Source organism: Sitophilus oryzae, unplaced genomic scaffold (genome assembly GCF_002938485.1).
Source record: "Sitophilus oryzae breed Bouriz unplaced genomic scaffold, Soryzae_2.0 scaffold_119_pilon_pilon, whole genome shotgun sequence".
NCBI lineage: Eukaryota > Metazoa > Arthropoda > Insecta > Coleoptera > Curculionidae > Sitophilus > Sitophilus oryzae.
In genome coordinates this window covers 2,219,453-2,237,387 of record NW_022145837.1, presented here as the reverse complement: position 1 = coordinate 2,237,387, position 17,935 = coordinate 2,219,453, and the positions used below count along the sequence as shown (strand labels likewise).

The following is a 17,935-nucleotide window of genomic DNA, read 5'->3' as shown; positions in this document are numbered from 1 at the left end:
TTTTTAATACAAGGAATTATTATTGAAAAACGCATAATATATTATTATTATTAAATTATTTTTTTACTTAGAATGAATAAATGTAACTTTTCATATACCTAGTTAAAAATACTTTTTTTAACAATAATTTCTTTAATAAAAATAGCAATGAAATTTTGTTTAGAGAGTACCATACTTCTAACAAATAAACAGAAATGGATTTATTCAGTATTATGAATATATTATTCTCAGGGAAACAGGTTTTTTCTAATGAAAAGTGAAAAATGCATTAATAAATTCATCACATCACTAGGTACTATTATTTTAACTACAAGTGGAGAAATTATATTGTTAATTGTTATGTATATGTATGTATGTTCAGCATTTCTTATATGGCATCATCTTGCTAAGTCTGCACTCCTGATTATGGGCGCGATCAATTAGTAACCAACTCTTAATAAACCGCCAACATACCAAAATAAAGACGGTATCGGCAACGTAGATGTTATGAAACGGTGTTGCGCGATTGCCAGATGCTCGAATTTTTCATAAGAATGCAGATTTTTTTAGAATATAATATCTAGTGCCTCATTTTTGTGTGTTTTATGGGGTTTTTAGTTTATGAGTCGTTACGCTAATTTTTTATGAAACTAAAGATGCTAACTACACACAGATACTAGCTAGTGATGCCACTTGCCACCTTTTTGTAAAGTAAAAAAAGCACATTGGACTACTAACAGGACGGGGGAAAAGGAGGGGAGTTGTCGATTATAAAAACGTTACTTTAAAATTTTGAAAAGCTTGTTTTAAGATCAAAATTGTTAAAAATAAAGCCTAAATTATCATTTGGTATTAAACGAGGAGTTCTAAATAATGTAGCCGATTATAAACAATAGTATATTGTTTTATTAGGAGTAAAAATGATACTTTTTGTGGCGAAACTGTACGTTTGACGACATTACAGGCGAGGCACAAAAAGTGATTTTTACTCCGAATAGAACTTTTTTTTTTTCAAACGTCAAATAATTGTTTAAACAATTTCAAACATTGCAAATAATATAAAAAGATTTAAAAGTAATACCCTGGAAGTAAATATATATCGAGATATTATGGTTACACTCGTTGAATTTCACACTTTATGTCAGTTTAATAATATATTTTCGTACTTTTGTGCCGTCCTTTACTTTTATGCCTAGACGTTAAAATGACTTTTCTATTTTGTCAATCACGTCGCAAAAAATAATACTTTTGTGACGTTTGAAAAAAAAATTTGCGCCGGGAGGCACGTATAGCCGCCCATCCTAAAATATGTTAATAAAAGTTTGGTAGGCAGTTCTTTTAGTTTCAAAGTAAAGGAATTTTTCCAATTTTTTATCTCAAAAACTGCGACTTTGACTGATTTTGATGTTTTTTGTTGCAAATATTATTCCTAAGCTTAAATTGAAAACCGCGTTTCGCTAGCTACTGTAATTTTGGAGTTACGATTTTTTAAAATTTTTAACCCCCTCCCATACCCCCTTACCAACCCCCACCCCCACCAAAAACTAATGGCCAGATTCTCGAGTGCCACAGTATTTTTGTGCCAAATTTGGTTAAAACCGGTTTAGCGGTTTTTGAGTTATCTTGTTACAGACGGACAGACAGACACCATGAAAGTATTTTCTATTTAGGTCATTTATGACCCAAATAACTCATTTTGAGTGAAATTAAAAAAACTTTTTTTTGCCGATCTTAATAGCCTACCATACCTGTTGGTATGGTCGGCTAAAAAGCCAAAAGGACAATTCGTTCTAAAAAAGGACTGTCCTTTCCAAGAAGGACAGGTGGCAACCGTAGTCCTAGCCCTAGCCTTCTTAGTTCATGAAATACAGGGCGAATTTGTTGCATTTCTCGATATCCTTCACAAAAAGCTTATCACAGTGATGTGAAAACCGCATCTTTGTATTTCTACTATATAATAAAGGGGAATCCCTGTAAAACACACGAAGATGGGACAACCTCTATACGGACTTATCGAGTGAGTAGCAGCAGCAGCAAGACAACCATGCCAACGTCTGTCTTTTCCTGCAGCTGATACGCTGCTAGTCTCGACCTCTTCACCGTTCCTGTTCTCCTGCGAGCGCGAACCCAACCTAGTCGAACGGTCTCGGCCGTTTCGAGGTTTTCTGCCCGGGCCCGGGTTTGCAGCAAATATTCCCCCGAGTTACACACAATCCTGCGACATATTACCGACTAGTCCAGGCTGTTTTGGCATCGTCGTTTCGGGCATAGTTTTCGCAAAAATTCAGTTCGGTTAGTTCAGTCGGTCGAATCGCGATGAAAATGATCCTCCTCGCCGACACTGCGATTTCCTGCGAGAGCACTGGGAGGACCGCGAATAGTCTCTGCTAGTTGCTGCGCTCCTGCTGAGAAATCTGACGTTGTTCGACCGAGAGAGAAATTTTTGTCTTTACTCTGTTTTCGGTTTGCGTATGTTCTTGGATTAATCGGAGGGATAGATATGTTACGCACAATACTCGAATTCTGGTAATGCCCGAAAAAAATGCACAGAACTAGTTTTGAGCAAAAAATATTTCCCAAACCTACAATTGTACATTTAAACGGGTATAGTCAAAACTAGTATTGTGCATTTTGAATTGCGCAAAACTAGTTTGGTGCATTTCAAAATGTCCAATACTAGTTTTGCTTATTCTATTTGATCAATAACGCCCTAACACAAAGGGTGTATTGTTTATGAATGTGTTTGATTCAATGATTAAACTGACAATAAAATACTTAAAAAAAAAATCTGTATTTATAAATATTTTATAAATGGATAAATACATAATAATATAAGTACCTATATTAATATTTATACAGCAGCATTATATTATTTATTTGAACAGGAACTTGAATGGTGGCACCTGGAGTTGCAAATAACATTATTTTTTCTACAACACGCTTTATTAATACATTTTTTTATACACATGCATGAAATAAAACCTTGAGTAGATCCGGATATATCGGAAGATGCAGTTCTAAGTGGTATTTCCGTTTTATCGTCAACATTGTTGTTGTCAATAAAAAAATTATTATCAGCTAATTGAAACTCATTTCTACAATAAAATTTTTGTAAAACGCCAGTCTTTTTTCCAGTTGCTAATTTGTAAAACCCATCATTAGCCGATTGTCAAATCTAACGATCAATAAATGTCGTTAGGTATTGGTTTTTCGACATATGGTTATGTTTCTGTGTTTTAGCCATCATCAATCGACTTACCTACTTGAATTTCGAACTCGGGTTCCATTTTTTCTTGCATTTTTATATTTTATTTTACCAAGTATTGCGTATTTCCACCCACAACAACAAAATCAAAATAAGAATCCTTTAAAACCTAAACAAACTACTAACCCTACTTTTTGCCGTCTTATTTAAAGAAAACGAGCAAAACTAGTATTGGTCATTTTGAAATGCACCAAACTAGTTTTACACAATTTAAAATGTCCAATACTAGTTTTTGCTATTTTATAATGCGCAATACCCGTTTAAATGTACAATTTCGGGTTTAGTTTTGCAACCAACTGCAATGATGTTGAGTGCAACAAATATGCTTTTTGCACATGTTGCACACAACATTTTTTCTACTATCGAATTGAAATTCTTATTTAAATCTTTATTAATAAAAAGTGTGTTTTTGAAAATTTATTCATTCCCATCAAAGTCTTCAAATTTCAACCCATCGAAAGAATCTTGGCAACACCGCCGACCGCTAAGGTGTTCCTGCTATCGCTACCATCGCCGTTACCTCTCGAAGCACGCGTTCAGGTACGCGGCGTACCTTCTGCGTGTCATGCTCTCCTGCTACCTAGCCACGAAATTCCGAGGTTTTTCCCGAACTTCTACGCGGGTCTACCGACCATTTTCTTCATCTGGTTTTACCGAAATTCCCGCTATTCTCAGCCTCAGCGTTCGTACCGCACCATCTGAATATTTCGCGAAAAAAGTGCCAAGGAAAAGATACGAACTCTAGTTTGTGTTGAGAACGGCAGGATGTATGCAACCAGATATACTTGTGAGGTGTTTAACTGGTTGCATATTAGTTATCATGAATAAAACATAAAATATAAATTCTTTACTATTGGCAAAATTTACAGATTCTGTAAACTTTGCTATTGGGTCTAAAAGTATGAAATTCTTAGAATAGGTCCAAGAATCACTTCCTTAAATATTAGCATGTCATTAATAGTAATTTGTTGGTTTCGCTTTACGTTGCTAAAAAATAATAATAAATGTTATTGGTTATTGAAATTATTTAAAAATATACAGGCTGTCAAAAAATAGTGTATCTAACTCCCTTGTTTGGCACCAAAAAATGGCGTCCTATAATTTAACATCGCATTGTTCTCAAATGATATTAGATCTCATTAACTGATGTACTTCTTCTTGTTCTAGGTTATCTTCATCACAGAATATATGTCATCTGGCTCGTTGAAACAATTCCTCAAGCGCACCAAACGCAACGTCAAAAGAATACCCCTACCCGCGTGGAGGAGATGGTGCACTCAAATCCTCTCAGCCTTAAGGTAATTAATCCCTCCCCCCTCCCCCTGGCACTTTTTTTTTATTGTAAAACCGTTCTATAATTTGATACTATAACCCCACTTTTGTAATAATTTAGACAGTAAGACTTTTTTACTTGTATAAGGTGAACATATATAGGTTTTTGTCGAAATGTATTAGTTTATAGTTTGTAAGGAATTTCTAACCACAATGAGTTATTGTTTGTAAGTATGAAAACTTGAAATGTGGTTCATTTTGATCCTTGATCGTTTGCCTCTCTTCAAAACGCGGGAAATTTAAATTTTGAATTAATTTAATGTAAGTAAAATCCGTAAAATAAACGATCTTGGATATGAATTTAATTTAATATGTAGTAGATTTGGTTAATTTTCAGGTGTTTTAAGTAAAAAATAATGGTAAAGGTAAGTAAAATGTTCTGTTAAAAGGAGAATTTTGATGTGAAGGTATTACAGTAATCTGTCGAGGGATTTACCGATGGTGTTAGTTGAGTACGATTAACGCGAGATGGCGTCAGTATTCTATGGAATTTCGGGCTTGGTGAGTATGGCTTCCGTTTTTACCGTTCTTTGGTACTTCCAGTGAATACAGACCAGCGAATGTAATTTTAACAAAAATAATACAGTAAAACAACTAAAAAGTTATTCTAATTCATTGTTATATTTAATTATACAATTAATTTAAAGATAATTTTTTTCATGCCATTTTTTTTTGATACGCATTAACTGTTATTTATTTTAATACCGGGTGTGTCTCAAAATTGGTCACCCATATAACTTTTTTATTTTTTCAGATTAAAAAAAAGAGATCTGGTATGTAAGTACATATGTATATGACATAAATTAGGATTTATTGACGTATTCAATTGTTTATGGTCGCTTCCTGTTTTACCGGAAATTACTACAACTTTTGTTTTTTAAATGGCATCCTCGGTTAGACAGAAAATACATAGGTTAGACAGAAAATGACACTCTGAATAGAATGATCTATGATATGTCAACTTTTGACATTTTCACTTAAAAAAAAATCGTATTTTAAATTTCAATCTAGAGTGCCATGACTGTGTTAAAAACACTAATTTTTAATTAAGGAGCCTTGGGAAAATAGATTTAGTCGTCTAATGTTTTTAGTGTCTTGTCTTGGCACATTAAAGATGTCCAAATCGTATTTTTAGTCATCTCAGTTTTTTCAAATGGAACAAGGGTGACTCATTAGCATATTTGGAAAAAGTATTTTTTTACGAATAATTTGGTTCCACACACTTGAGTCAAATTGTCGTTATGAACCGCATGTTACAATTTCAAATAAACCATATGCGAAAATGTAAAAAGTCGACATTATATGTCATTCTATTCAGAGTGTCATTTTCTGTTGAATAAAGTTTAAAAAAAATACCAAGGGTGTTATTTAGAAATCAAAAGTTGTAGTCATTTCCGGTAAAACAGGAAGTGACCAAAAACAATTGAATACGTCAATCAATCCTAATTTATGTCATATACTAATATACCAAATCTCGTGCTTTTTAATCTGAAAAAATAAAAAAGTTATAGGAGTGAGATACACCCGGTATATCTCTAAATATTAATTCAAAATTATATCAAATTTGACCCATATTTTTTCCGATTTTGTTTTTATACTTTTAAGCTTTTTGTCGTTAACGTTTGTTACGAACGGGAGTGGTATATGCAACCAGATATACTTCCAAGGTGTTTAACTGGTTGCGTTGATATTATCGTGAATAAAAATTCGTTACTAACGACATTGACACATTTCAATTATGTTTTTTAAAAATATTATCGATACAAAGATCGATACCGATAAAGATTATCGATATTTTTTCAAAACAAGACATCTCTAATAAAATTTTATACGTAAACTTTGACATACAAAAGAAAAATCATGGAAAATGAATTAGAATAATCATTTCTGACTGCACAGTGAGTTAATTCGCCCATCGGTTGGTCCCTTCGAGCCAAATATATCGAAATAAAAAAAGCGAAAACGAGAAAATATAGAGAAAGAAAGAGATGAGGCCGAGTTAAAGCGAAAAAAGGGTCTCTGATCGTCGCAGAAAAATACGGGGAGGCCCAAAAAAGCGGCTAGATAGAACGCTATCCATGTCATCACACACACTCGAGAGAAAGTCGGTTCTATGAATCCAGTATGTTTTCTTTACAGTTACTTGCATTCCTGTACGCCGCCAATCGTCCACGGCAATCTGACCTGTGATACCATATTTATTCAACACAATGGACTCGTCAAGATAGGCTCAGGTAATCACAAAAACAAAACAAAACCAAAAAAAATAGAATCAAACGCCAGTTCACCGCAAAACGCCAAAATACTGTGCTTTAAAATGTCGCGTTTCGCTAACCTTGTTACTATCGTTATGATGTTATTCGGAAAATGGGTGTTTATGTAGGCACTCGGTTGATATTGTTACCCAGCGTGACAAAATCAGCGAATAATTAAATTACGGAACTCGACCGATAGGGACAGAGAACTAGAAAGTATGGGACCAATATCTGTGTTCATATTGTTTTATTTACGGCCATGATAAGTTAAACGTTGATAGTTTTTTTTTAAAAAGAAGATTTTTACGTAAAGGCACCTACTACATCTATCTAGAGTTGATGTATTGCCGCATCATTTGAAAAGTAGTAGCATCGTTGTTATTTTAAATGGAACACCCGGTATTTTATTATATTTTTGGAAACTACGTTCATATATAATTGTCATGGTAACGAAATTCTCATATTTATTTACTTTAGTAAATATATTTTTTCATCTTCCTGTGTCATATTCAACGGATTGATTTAGACAGATCGAATATATCGACTCTCCTTAACCTATAAACCAAATTTCAGCTTTAAATATGCTTAATTCAAGATTTTATCAATGCTTTTCAGGATTATGTTTCTGTCAATTTTACATATTTAATTTTTTTTTACCTCAAGAACTATGAGAGATAAGCATAGGAGAGATATACTCGTACAATATAAAATGTCTTGGAAATGGAACTCGAAAAGTGTAATAATATACCGCGCGTTCCATTTAAAATACCAAAGATTCTACTACTTTTCAAATGATGCGGCAACACCGTAACTCTCTGAAAATAACTTGGATACAGAAGGTACCTTTGTGTAAAAATCCAAATTTTTAAATAAATCCAACGAACGGTTGTCCATAAGCGTCTAACTTACCATCGCCGTGATTCACCCTGTATAGCCAATTAAGATTTGGTAGAGCAGATAAATATTATATTTTATATTTCGGGTAAATTACAGGCAATTAGATGAGAATTTAACTATAAATAAAAGTAAAGACAATATGAACTGAGATAAGGGTCCTATACCTTATAGTTCCTCTTTTCTATTACTCTAGTTAGGTAATTTATTATTACGCTTGGTAAAAATACCAAAGGGTTGCCTACATAAACGCTAAATTTATGAATAATAGTTATGTCGTAATCATAAGCTGATGATGCTAATGTGGTTAGCGAAAGGCGTGCCCAGTATAAAAAGTAAAGCGTTTTGGTGTTTTGTGACGAACTAGTGTTTTATTTTGCTGTTGTATAACGCCAAAAAGGTAACCTCAACTGTATAAAAACCGAAAAATACATAATATATACAATAAAACATATAAAAAAGTCAAAAATTCAGTAAGAATAGCGAGTATTAGTATGTCGTGCGCAAAATATAAGTCAAAAAATTATTGGTTGCATTTGTTTGTTTTTTTTTCTGAACTTTTTTGGATAATAGTGCGCTGCACGGCCGTCTAGGATTGTGGGATGGGCGCTGTTACGCGCATGTCTGACAGCGGAGCTGTCAATCAGTTTAAGCGTCCGATTTTTTTACGTCATATCTGTCAAAAAAATATTTTATTTGTGCTGTGGTCGAAAATTGTGTCTATACATTTATTTCAGGGTAATCTTTTCAGTATATTGCAAAAATATCAAATATTTAAGGTATATACCTACAAGATTATCCTGTAATGAATTTTGGACTTCCTGTATATATACAGTGTGCTTCAGAATTAAATACAAATTTTAGGAGTTTGCAAGATGTCGAATATTTTGAAAATATATATTACAAAAACTAATGTAAATTTTAATAAAATTTCACTAAGATTTGTTTATCTGTCAATTTTGAAAATCCCTATCATTATTTGTAAAATAAATTGTTTCTAGATGGACTTAATAAAATCTTTTGTATGGAACAAAAAAAAATTATTTGTTTTAATAATATTTCTGAGGTTTAGTCTATTTATTTAAATATAAGAACAATTTTTATTCAAAGCTTTACATTTTCTTTTTACACTCTTTAGGTATATTTTTATTTTTAATATTTTATATAATAGTTTATTTTGTACATAGTTTATACTTACTTCTTATCATTGAATGGCTAGCCAAAGTAAATGTAAACTATATACATTAATTGTAAGAATTATACCTGAAGACTTTATAAATAATAAATAATCTAAATCCAAGAAATATGCACAAAATATTCTTTAAAAATATTCATTTCTGAGACACTCTATATATATACGGTGTGATCAAATGAAAACGACGTCACAGTAAGCGTAGATATAACATTTTAGTTCGAGCTTTACTATGTCTATAGTTGAAAACGTTGAAACAAGTAATAAAAGAAACTATTTTTTTATATTGGCTACTACAACATGATCGAAAAAAAAACGGCGTCAGCGATGTCTTTGAAATGAAGAACGCTGTCATTTTATATGTAAAATTATATGGGAAATGTCATCGATCGTCATTTCCAAGCCAACTGGACGCCTTTTTTTCGATCATATGGTATCAAGAACTTCAAGGATAGACATATCAAAACTGGAAATAAAAAATGTTACTTCTAGGCCTACTATGACATCGTTTTCATTGTATATTGACCATATTTAATAGAAAATTAATTGGGTTAACACTAAAATAATTTTATAAACATAATTTTTTGAAAAAAGTTTTATTTTTAAACTGGTCAACACAAGTGACAGTTAAACCGCTGTGACAGCTGTCTGCTCAGACCCGCGCATGCGGGACACTTGCAGCAAGCGTCGGCTACGCCCCCCGCTCCCCTCGCGAGTCCTCGTCTAGCCTTTCGCGCACGTAAGTGCGGTTATGTCGCTTACGCGCGCTACGAAGGCGTTTCGAAGGCTATTTACTCAAATATTGTAAAGCCGACGCTTCAGTCTTGCGGTCCCAGTCAGTTTCCACCAAAAACGCGAAAAAGATCCACGTTTTTTGAGCAAACACCTAAAAAGTAGGGGAAGGGTGTGTTAAAGTGGTGCGAGGAGGTAATTCGAACGAATAAAAAGCAGTGGAGACTGGTTCGACGGAGCCCGTTCCCGTAATCCGACGCCGTCAGCTTTTTCGATCGTCGAAATCTAACTGTCAATGCTGTCTAACGCTGATTGGGTGTTTGTTTTTTCTTTTGACGTTTAGTGGCGCCCGAGTCCATCAACCATCACGTGAAGACGTGCGCGGACGAGATCAAGAATTTACATTTTGTCGCTCCGGAACACCCCAGTGAGTATAACTCAATTTTTTCTATCAGTTTATTGTTTTAATGTTGCCTAATAGTAATAATAACGAAAATTTTGTTACAGGTGCGTACTTAGCTTATTATGAACAAGACTGGGAAGAGATTAACTTTTAAACGTTTTTTTTTTAAATCCTACTATATTGGAACTCTTTAAAAATCCCACTTAATGTAGGTTTTTTAAAAAATTCTCATTTAATATGATTTTTTTAGTCCCATTTAATGTGGACTCTTTAAAAATCCCGTTTAATTTGGGATTTTTTTTGATATAGGTCAATAAATAATCCTGTATCGTCAGTTTACAAGCAAAACACACTATTAATATTCCTTATAATTCGAAAATATAATTTTTAATGCATTTTTTATAAACAAAATATCATGAAATTGATGAAATATTAAAATAATCGGGATTTTTCAAAAAAGTCTAGTTTAATATGGTATCTTAAAAAATCCCATATTAAATAGGAATTTTTAAAGATCCCACTTTGTGGGATTTTTTGAAAATTCCCATTTAATACGGGCTTTTTAAATAATCCAATTTAATGTGGGCTCTTTTTATAGATCCCATTTAATATGGGATTTTTTGATAGGTTAATAAAAATCATAGTTATGATATGGAATTTTTAAGAAATAAAAAATCCTGTATCGTCAGTTTACAAGCAAAATACACTATTAATACACCTTGTTTTTCGAAAATACAGTTTTTATTATGCATTTTTTATAAACAAAATATCATAGAAATGATAAATATGAAAATAATCGTGATTTTTATAAACAAAATCTAATTTAATATGGAATCTTAAGAAAATTCCATATTAAATAGGAAAGATCCCACTTAATGTGGGATTTTTTAAATAATCCCATTTAATATGGGATTTTTTTGATATATATTTATAAAAATCACAATTATTTTATGATATTTTTTAGAAAATAAAAATCCTATATTGTCAGTTTACAAGCAAAATACACTCAAAAAATATAGTTTTTAATGTATTTTCTAACAAAATTGCTTATTTAATCATAGTCTTAGTTAATATGAAAATAATAGCGATTTTTTTTAAATATCTAATTTAATACGGGACCTTTAAAAAATCCCATTTAATATTGGCCTTCTTTAAAAATCCCACTTAATGGAGGAATTTTTTAAAACTACCATTTAATATGTGGGCTTTTTTAATTTTTTAATAATCTCATTTAAATGTGGGCTCTTCCTAAAAATCTCATTTAATAAAAAATAAATAATTTTAACAATATCCCATTTAAAGCATATTAACAATCCCATTTAATATAGATTTTTTTATATAGAACTCTTAAACATCCTATTGTTTTTTAAGTCAAGTAAAATTCCTCTTTGTACTTAAATTCCTTTTAAGTACTCCTTGTATTTTAAGTCAAGTAAGTCCTGACATAACTGACTGTTTTCCTCTTCCCGCTGTAGACATAAGCCCCGCGCTGGACATCTACGCGTTCGGCATGTGCGCCCTGGAAATGGCCGCCCTGGAGATCATCGGCAACGGCGACTCCGGCAAGCGGGTGACCCAGGACAACGTGCGGCAGACCATCGACCAGCTCGAGGATCCCGAACAGCGCGACTTTATCGAGAAGTGCCTGCAGATCAACCCGGAGGACAGGTGGACGGCCAGGCAGTTGCTGTTCCATCCGTTGCTGTTCGAGGTTCACAGCCTCAAGTTGCTCGCGGCTACGGTGTTGGTCAAGAATTCAGGTAAAATATGTGAGTGTAGTCGTTATCATTTCATTATTTATCACTGTTTTTTTTTTCGTGCGTTAAGCTTCATTCAGAATCTCAAAATTAGTGGAGTAAATTACTGGTTTCGATTAGCGTAGAAGTTTGTTCCCCTAATTTCAATCTAAGCATAATTAATTATAATAATAGTCATCCGACGCGACGTTGCCATTACGTTCCTAATTGTCACTCGCTTCAGTACCAGTATACTTAGAAAAGAACCTTAAAAACATTGTCTTTGAATAAAAATATTAAGGAAGGACGGGTCTGGTTAAATTCCGGTTTATCAGTGCCGTTCTAATTTTATTCAAAACGTGTAAAAATATGATGTAGGGTAGACTCAGTAATTTGTTGTTTTATTTTACGTTGTCAATAAATGTTGGTAGTTTTATTAAAATTGTTATAAAAATATGGAGGAGGCCGGGTGGACAACTGAAAAGGTACAAGGACATTTTCCACGAAAACTTAAAGGGAATTAACAAGCAGAGTGAGTGGGAAGAGGCAGCTCACAATAGATCTCAATGGAGAAGAATTATTGTAAACTCAGTTAACAGCGGCAACCATTACCAAAAAGTAAAATGGCAACAAAGATTTTTGAATGTCTGGAGTGCGGTAGGTAGATAACATTACGTATCGTGTATGTATAGGGGTGGATGGGGAAATGGAAACCGGCCCGGGAATAACAGGCAACCAGCCCAAATCTACAAATACAAAATGACCATAACGAAGAAACATATTTTATTTATTAATATATAAGTAAGGGTGTTTTTCGCTCGTGCGTAAAAAGCTCTTTTGCCTCCGGTTTAAAAAAAATGAAATTGTCTTGATCAAATTTTCTCAAAGATTAATTCTACAGGGTTCTACTGCTTTATTTCCATTATCGATAACGGTAATTTGATCTTGAATTGACAATTTTGAGTCGCGATTTTGAGAAACTTTAAGACTTTCTGATTCATTCAGTTCAGCTGGCCCAGTCCTCTGTGAAATGCATTATTTTTAGTTTTTCAGGTATATACTTTCTTACACATTGTAGAAAGAAGTTCGCTCTTTTCTGGTAGAGCAGCAGCCTCGTCGTGTAAACTCATTTGTGTAAACTTTTTTTTAACTTAATGAACCGCGGTCGCCATTAAAAATTCCGCATTTTTTTGGTTATTATATTAGTTCTTATCACTTTTCCTGTATACTTTTCTACATTTGGCATCTTTTATGATAATACCATGACTCCAAGAAAAAAAACTAGATCTAGGCAGTGGATGTAAATGTGTTCTGAGGTAGTGCTAGGTTACAGTCCATAATAAGAATATTTTGATTTTTGAGACATATTAATATTTTATTATCTAATCTAGTTTAAACCTTATTTAAGTTTTCTCTTCTGTCTCAGCAAATTTTAGTAAATTAATTTTAGCAACATTTTAAACAACAGTTTAGACTTGGCTTTTAGTTCTCAAGCATAGAGATAGCCATCACAAGTTTTTTTTGTCAACCGCAGAGCGTCAAATTGGTCAATCTTTTTACAAAGGGGAGCTTGTGTCGCAGCTTTTTCAAAAAAAACATTGCACTGAGGTCCCCAGTTGTCAATCCACGTTACCGTATTCTTAGTGTACAGTTAGATCGAGACTATTTAAATTTACCTAATGCTATTCATTCTTTTTTCTGCTGCCAGTCAGTCATATTTATTAGTTATTAATAAAAAAATAGTGGTAAAACTATACAGGGTGAGTCTTAAATAAGTGCAAATATTTTCAGGGGTGGTATATTTCGACCCCAAGAACACGTCTATGAAGTTTCTTTTGCAAAAAAAGATATTAAAAATTGTGCATTTTCTTTGAAATTTTCCTATATATTTTAGAAAACTTTTTAGAACTTCCTGTTCACCGCAAATTTTCCCACGGTATAGTTTCTTAATCTCTGATATTACGGCACGAAAAGAGATGCAAATACCGAAAAATTGAGGTGGCTCGAATTTTTTAAAAATAAATCTCTTTTATTTTAATTTTCAAACTTTAATAACTCGGTTGGACTTATTTGAAACACGGCAAAGAGAATATATTATGTTTCTTTTATTGAGATCTACAAGCCCTGAAAATATTTGCACTTATAAAGTCACCTTGTATAATAAACATTTTCAAACCGAACAAACAACAGATGTTTGTTAAAATTATAAGTGTCTCAGAGAAAGACATCTTACAATAGTTATTTTACAAATTGGTGTTTTTGTATAAAAGAAACTGACGATTATACTGATGCAAATTGATTAGTTAGTTATGGAGTCTCTACGAATCTTACGTCACTTTAGTTAGAAGATTAACCATTTAAATTTTGCTAATCCATTTTTTTTTGAGCTCTGATCGGATCCGGCCGGCCCACCGGCATCTTTCCACCGGCCCAGCGGGAATTTTCCCCTTTTTCCATATGGCTCATCCACCCCTGTGTATGTATGTATAAAAATATACATGTAACATGTATAAAAATATACAATTGTAAGAAAAATTGAGTTTTTTTATTAACACAAACATCCGATACGCTATTGAAGCAGGTAAGTCAAATTGACGTATCTAAATTCTTTGACAGATAGATAAAAGGAAAAATACAAGAAAAGATATATAATTAGTTAATTTTAAGTGAATTTCATAAATGATCAGTTTACTACAAGTATGTATATTATATTATGGTCACTTACAAGTGAAAATTCCATTATTTCCTCCGATTTTTGACCGATATCTACCGCACGCTACACAACCAACTACTTTACAGTCTTTTTCGATAAATCGCAGCAGTGTCACTGTTAATTTAAGTTCTGCCACAATTTCTATCTAGACTTACTACCTTTATACAAATATCAGTAGTAGAATAAATAATAAAAAACATAAAATAAGCTCAGTAAAGACTGACAAATCCACAAAATTTCAAATGTGTCAAATGAATCGTCAAACAGAACTGTCAAGGATTCCCACCCTAGGCCCCTTGGTCCGTCTACCTTGCATGATATGCATTATACTACTTTCTTAATATTTTTATTCAAAGCTGTTCGTCAACAAGTAAAACAAAAATTGCATAATATAACCTTCAAGCTGCAACCCAAGTTACTCTGTGACGAGTCAAGAACAGTTAACCTAATAGGACTGCTCATTCAGCCAAAAGTGTCCACCAGGTGCATGCGAAAACTACTCGCTTTGTGACGTTATTATAGCCCTTGTCATGGTTATTAGTCCTTATCCGGCAACCAATAATACACACACGTGCATTATTGGTTACCGAATGCAAAACGTTCATTATTTAGTTTATTTATTTAAACACCTTATATGTATGCAGTATAGAATATTAACTGTATAAATCGTATTAAATACTCGGATAATGCATTTTTAAGAACAGCAGTTCCCAGCATCACCTTTTGCAAGCATTCTTTTTAGAGTACTTCCATATTTTGCTTTAAAATAATTAATAAACAAAATCGTGGGCATTTAGTATGCACTTTGTCACAATCCACAACTCAAAATGAACGTATTTATACACTCTATAGCTCTAAAAACTTTAAAGACACCTTTTTCACATTTAAAATTGGCAAAATAATTAACTCAAAATTTCTCAGCTATTATTTTTATAAGTTTACTGTACGCAACTAATAATACACACTATCATGACAAGGCCACGAAGGCTTTGACAAGGGCTACAATGACGTCACAACTGTCAGCTGAAGCGCGGGAAGAGGCGAACGTACGTCTTATGAGGATGAGCAATCCTATTAGTTTACGGTTCTTGGTGACGAGTGACGACAATAAAATTCATGAGACATTACAGAAATCTACAATTTTTAATTTTCCGATTTTGATATTAGATGGCGCTAGAGGTATAATAAATTAAGTTTTTAGATTAGAAATGCCACGTTAATCAAAATTAATTAATTAATATTCATTATAATATTCCAAAATATTATTATTATTATTGTTTCTATGCTAATCTCCAGTCTTATATAAACGGTTATCGCTAACAATATAACACTCTCTGTGACCCCAGATTTATTAATCCTCAGTTAATCTTAAACTTTTTAAGTTTTTGTATAGAAAAATCCTTAATACAATGCCATAATGATCCAAAAATGTGATAACCCCGAGATTGTATTATTTATTTTGTAAATTGAATTTTTCGAATTCGTTTTGGCTAACATCACACGCTCAGAGCCGCGCAGTCTGGAGTAAACAAGTATAATTAAAGGTTATTAATGGATAGCTAGTGTTTTTTTATAAATAGGTAACTCCAGGGGCGTACTATCTTATTTTATTTATATTCGAAGAATATTATTAGTTCTATTGTATTATTTCTGTACATCTGTATGTAGATAGTGCAGTACGCTACTGATAATGATAAGCACTTATCATTTCTATATTAAAAAATCGTTTTTAAACTCTATAAAGATCTGGCAATGACGTAAATAAGATTTTTAATAAATCTTCGAAATTTGATGTATTATATCAGAACATATTTCAAGTAGTGAAGTATGGTCTAAATTTAGACTATTATTAAATGAATTAATCCAAATGCATTTTTTTAATTTTTTTATGTTTGAATTTAATATAATATATACAATATACAGTATCTACAGATAGTATTGTTTTAAGTGACAACCACTTTGTTTTATTTAAATCACTCAAAAATATTTTTTCTTTTATTAAAAAAACTTTTATCTCCAACTATCGTCGTAGGAGTCAAAATTATTGTTTTTTTTATTAATTAAAAATGAGAGGTTGTTTTTTAAAAAAAGTTAGGCATTTAGAAACAATTTTATCATTGATATTTAATTTGTTTACTAAAAAGCAGAAGAATTATTGTCAAAAATGGAAAAAAACTTGAAAACCCGATGGACAAGTTCTCTTCCTGAAACTATATACTTTTTACGGCTTTGCAAAAAATTTATATGATTTGCTGGAATAAAACTGTACAGGGTAGTTGAAATTAGTCTGTTTTAACAGAGAAAACCTATTTCCTGACTAGATGGAGCGAAACCGACATAGATGTCGTAGGCTTGATTTCTGAGACGTTTCATGGCGTAAACCACCTGTTGATATTTTGATTGCCATCTGAAATACGGGGTCTTTTTGAATTTTTTACCATTTGGAAAATTTCCCATAACTTTTGTATTTCGCGGAATAATAAAATTCTGTAAAAACGTTCTTAAAGTACTTTTTTAAGCACGATCCAGTGGCGTAGTCAGTTTTTTCCTGTGCTTGCTCTTTTTATCAGAGATAATTAAAAATATAATTTTTTAAATGGAAATCGTAGTTGGCTATGAACTTAAAAAAATGTTGGCGTTTAGTCCGTTCCAACGATATAAAGTTAGGGGTATTTATTTCTAAGAATGAGAGAATTATTAGGATTTTTATCGTTATATCGAAGCGGGCTTTGATTTTGAGTTGACCTATTTGCATAATTATTTTTTATCACAATTTAATATTCTATATTATTATTTCTCTGCAAAATTAAATACTTTTGAAAAGGTAAATTAACATTCTATTATTAGTAGTATTAGTAATTGCAACTGAAATCGATATAATAAACAAAGAACAAAACTAAGAAAACGCAGTTTTTGAGTGACGAATATAGTTTTCTAAAAAAATCAAAGATGTTCAAATTGAGCTCCTTCTTGTTGAATACACAATAAACATCTTTTTCGCACAGAGTTGCAACGATTTATTAGGCGAACTGCTTGAAAAGTTTGCCTAGTAGCCTTCTGCAATTCTTCTCTCGTCCCAATGGTTCTTCTCGTATATATAAGGTCTTTTAATTTCCCCCATAAAAAAGTCAAAAGGAGTTAAATCACAGGACCTAGCAGGCTAAGATGTGGGTCCCTTGTTCCAACCCGATTCTCTCTAAATTCTCCATTTCATAGTTCAGTTGTAACCCTAGCGTTTTAATTGTAATTGGTAATACCAATATAGAATGTTGATTTACTTTTTCAAAAGTTTTTAATTATGCAGATAAATAATAATATAGAATATTAAATTGTGATACGAAATAATTAGGCAACTAGGTCAACACAAAATCAAGGCCCGCTTCAATACAAAGATAAAAACCCTAATATTTCCCTCATTTTTAGAAATAAATACA

General features: G+C 32.4%; 1 protein-coding gene across 2 annotated transcripts in view; it reads left to right on the top strand.

Moving 5' to 3' along the window:
• The window catches only part of LOC115891903 (nuclear receptor-binding protein homolog), a 113,765-nt gene that overhangs the window by 70,013 nt on the left and 25,817 nt on the right, over window positions 1-17,935 (top strand). Inside the window, exons 3-6 of one of the 2 annotated variants that reach the window (XM_030912502.1) lie at window positions 4,412-4,542; window positions 6,716-6,810; window positions 9,993-10,076; window positions 11,528-11,812. In XM_030912502.1, the coding sequence (XP_030768362.1) occupies window positions 4,412-4,542; window positions 6,716-6,810; window positions 9,993-10,076; window positions 11,528-11,812 (595 nt within the window). Of the gene's footprint in view, window positions 1-4,411; window positions 4,543-6,715; window positions 6,811-9,992; window positions 10,077-11,527; window positions 11,822-17,935 lie in introns of both variants that reach the window. The other variant, XM_030912501.1, reaches the window with a different exon arrangement.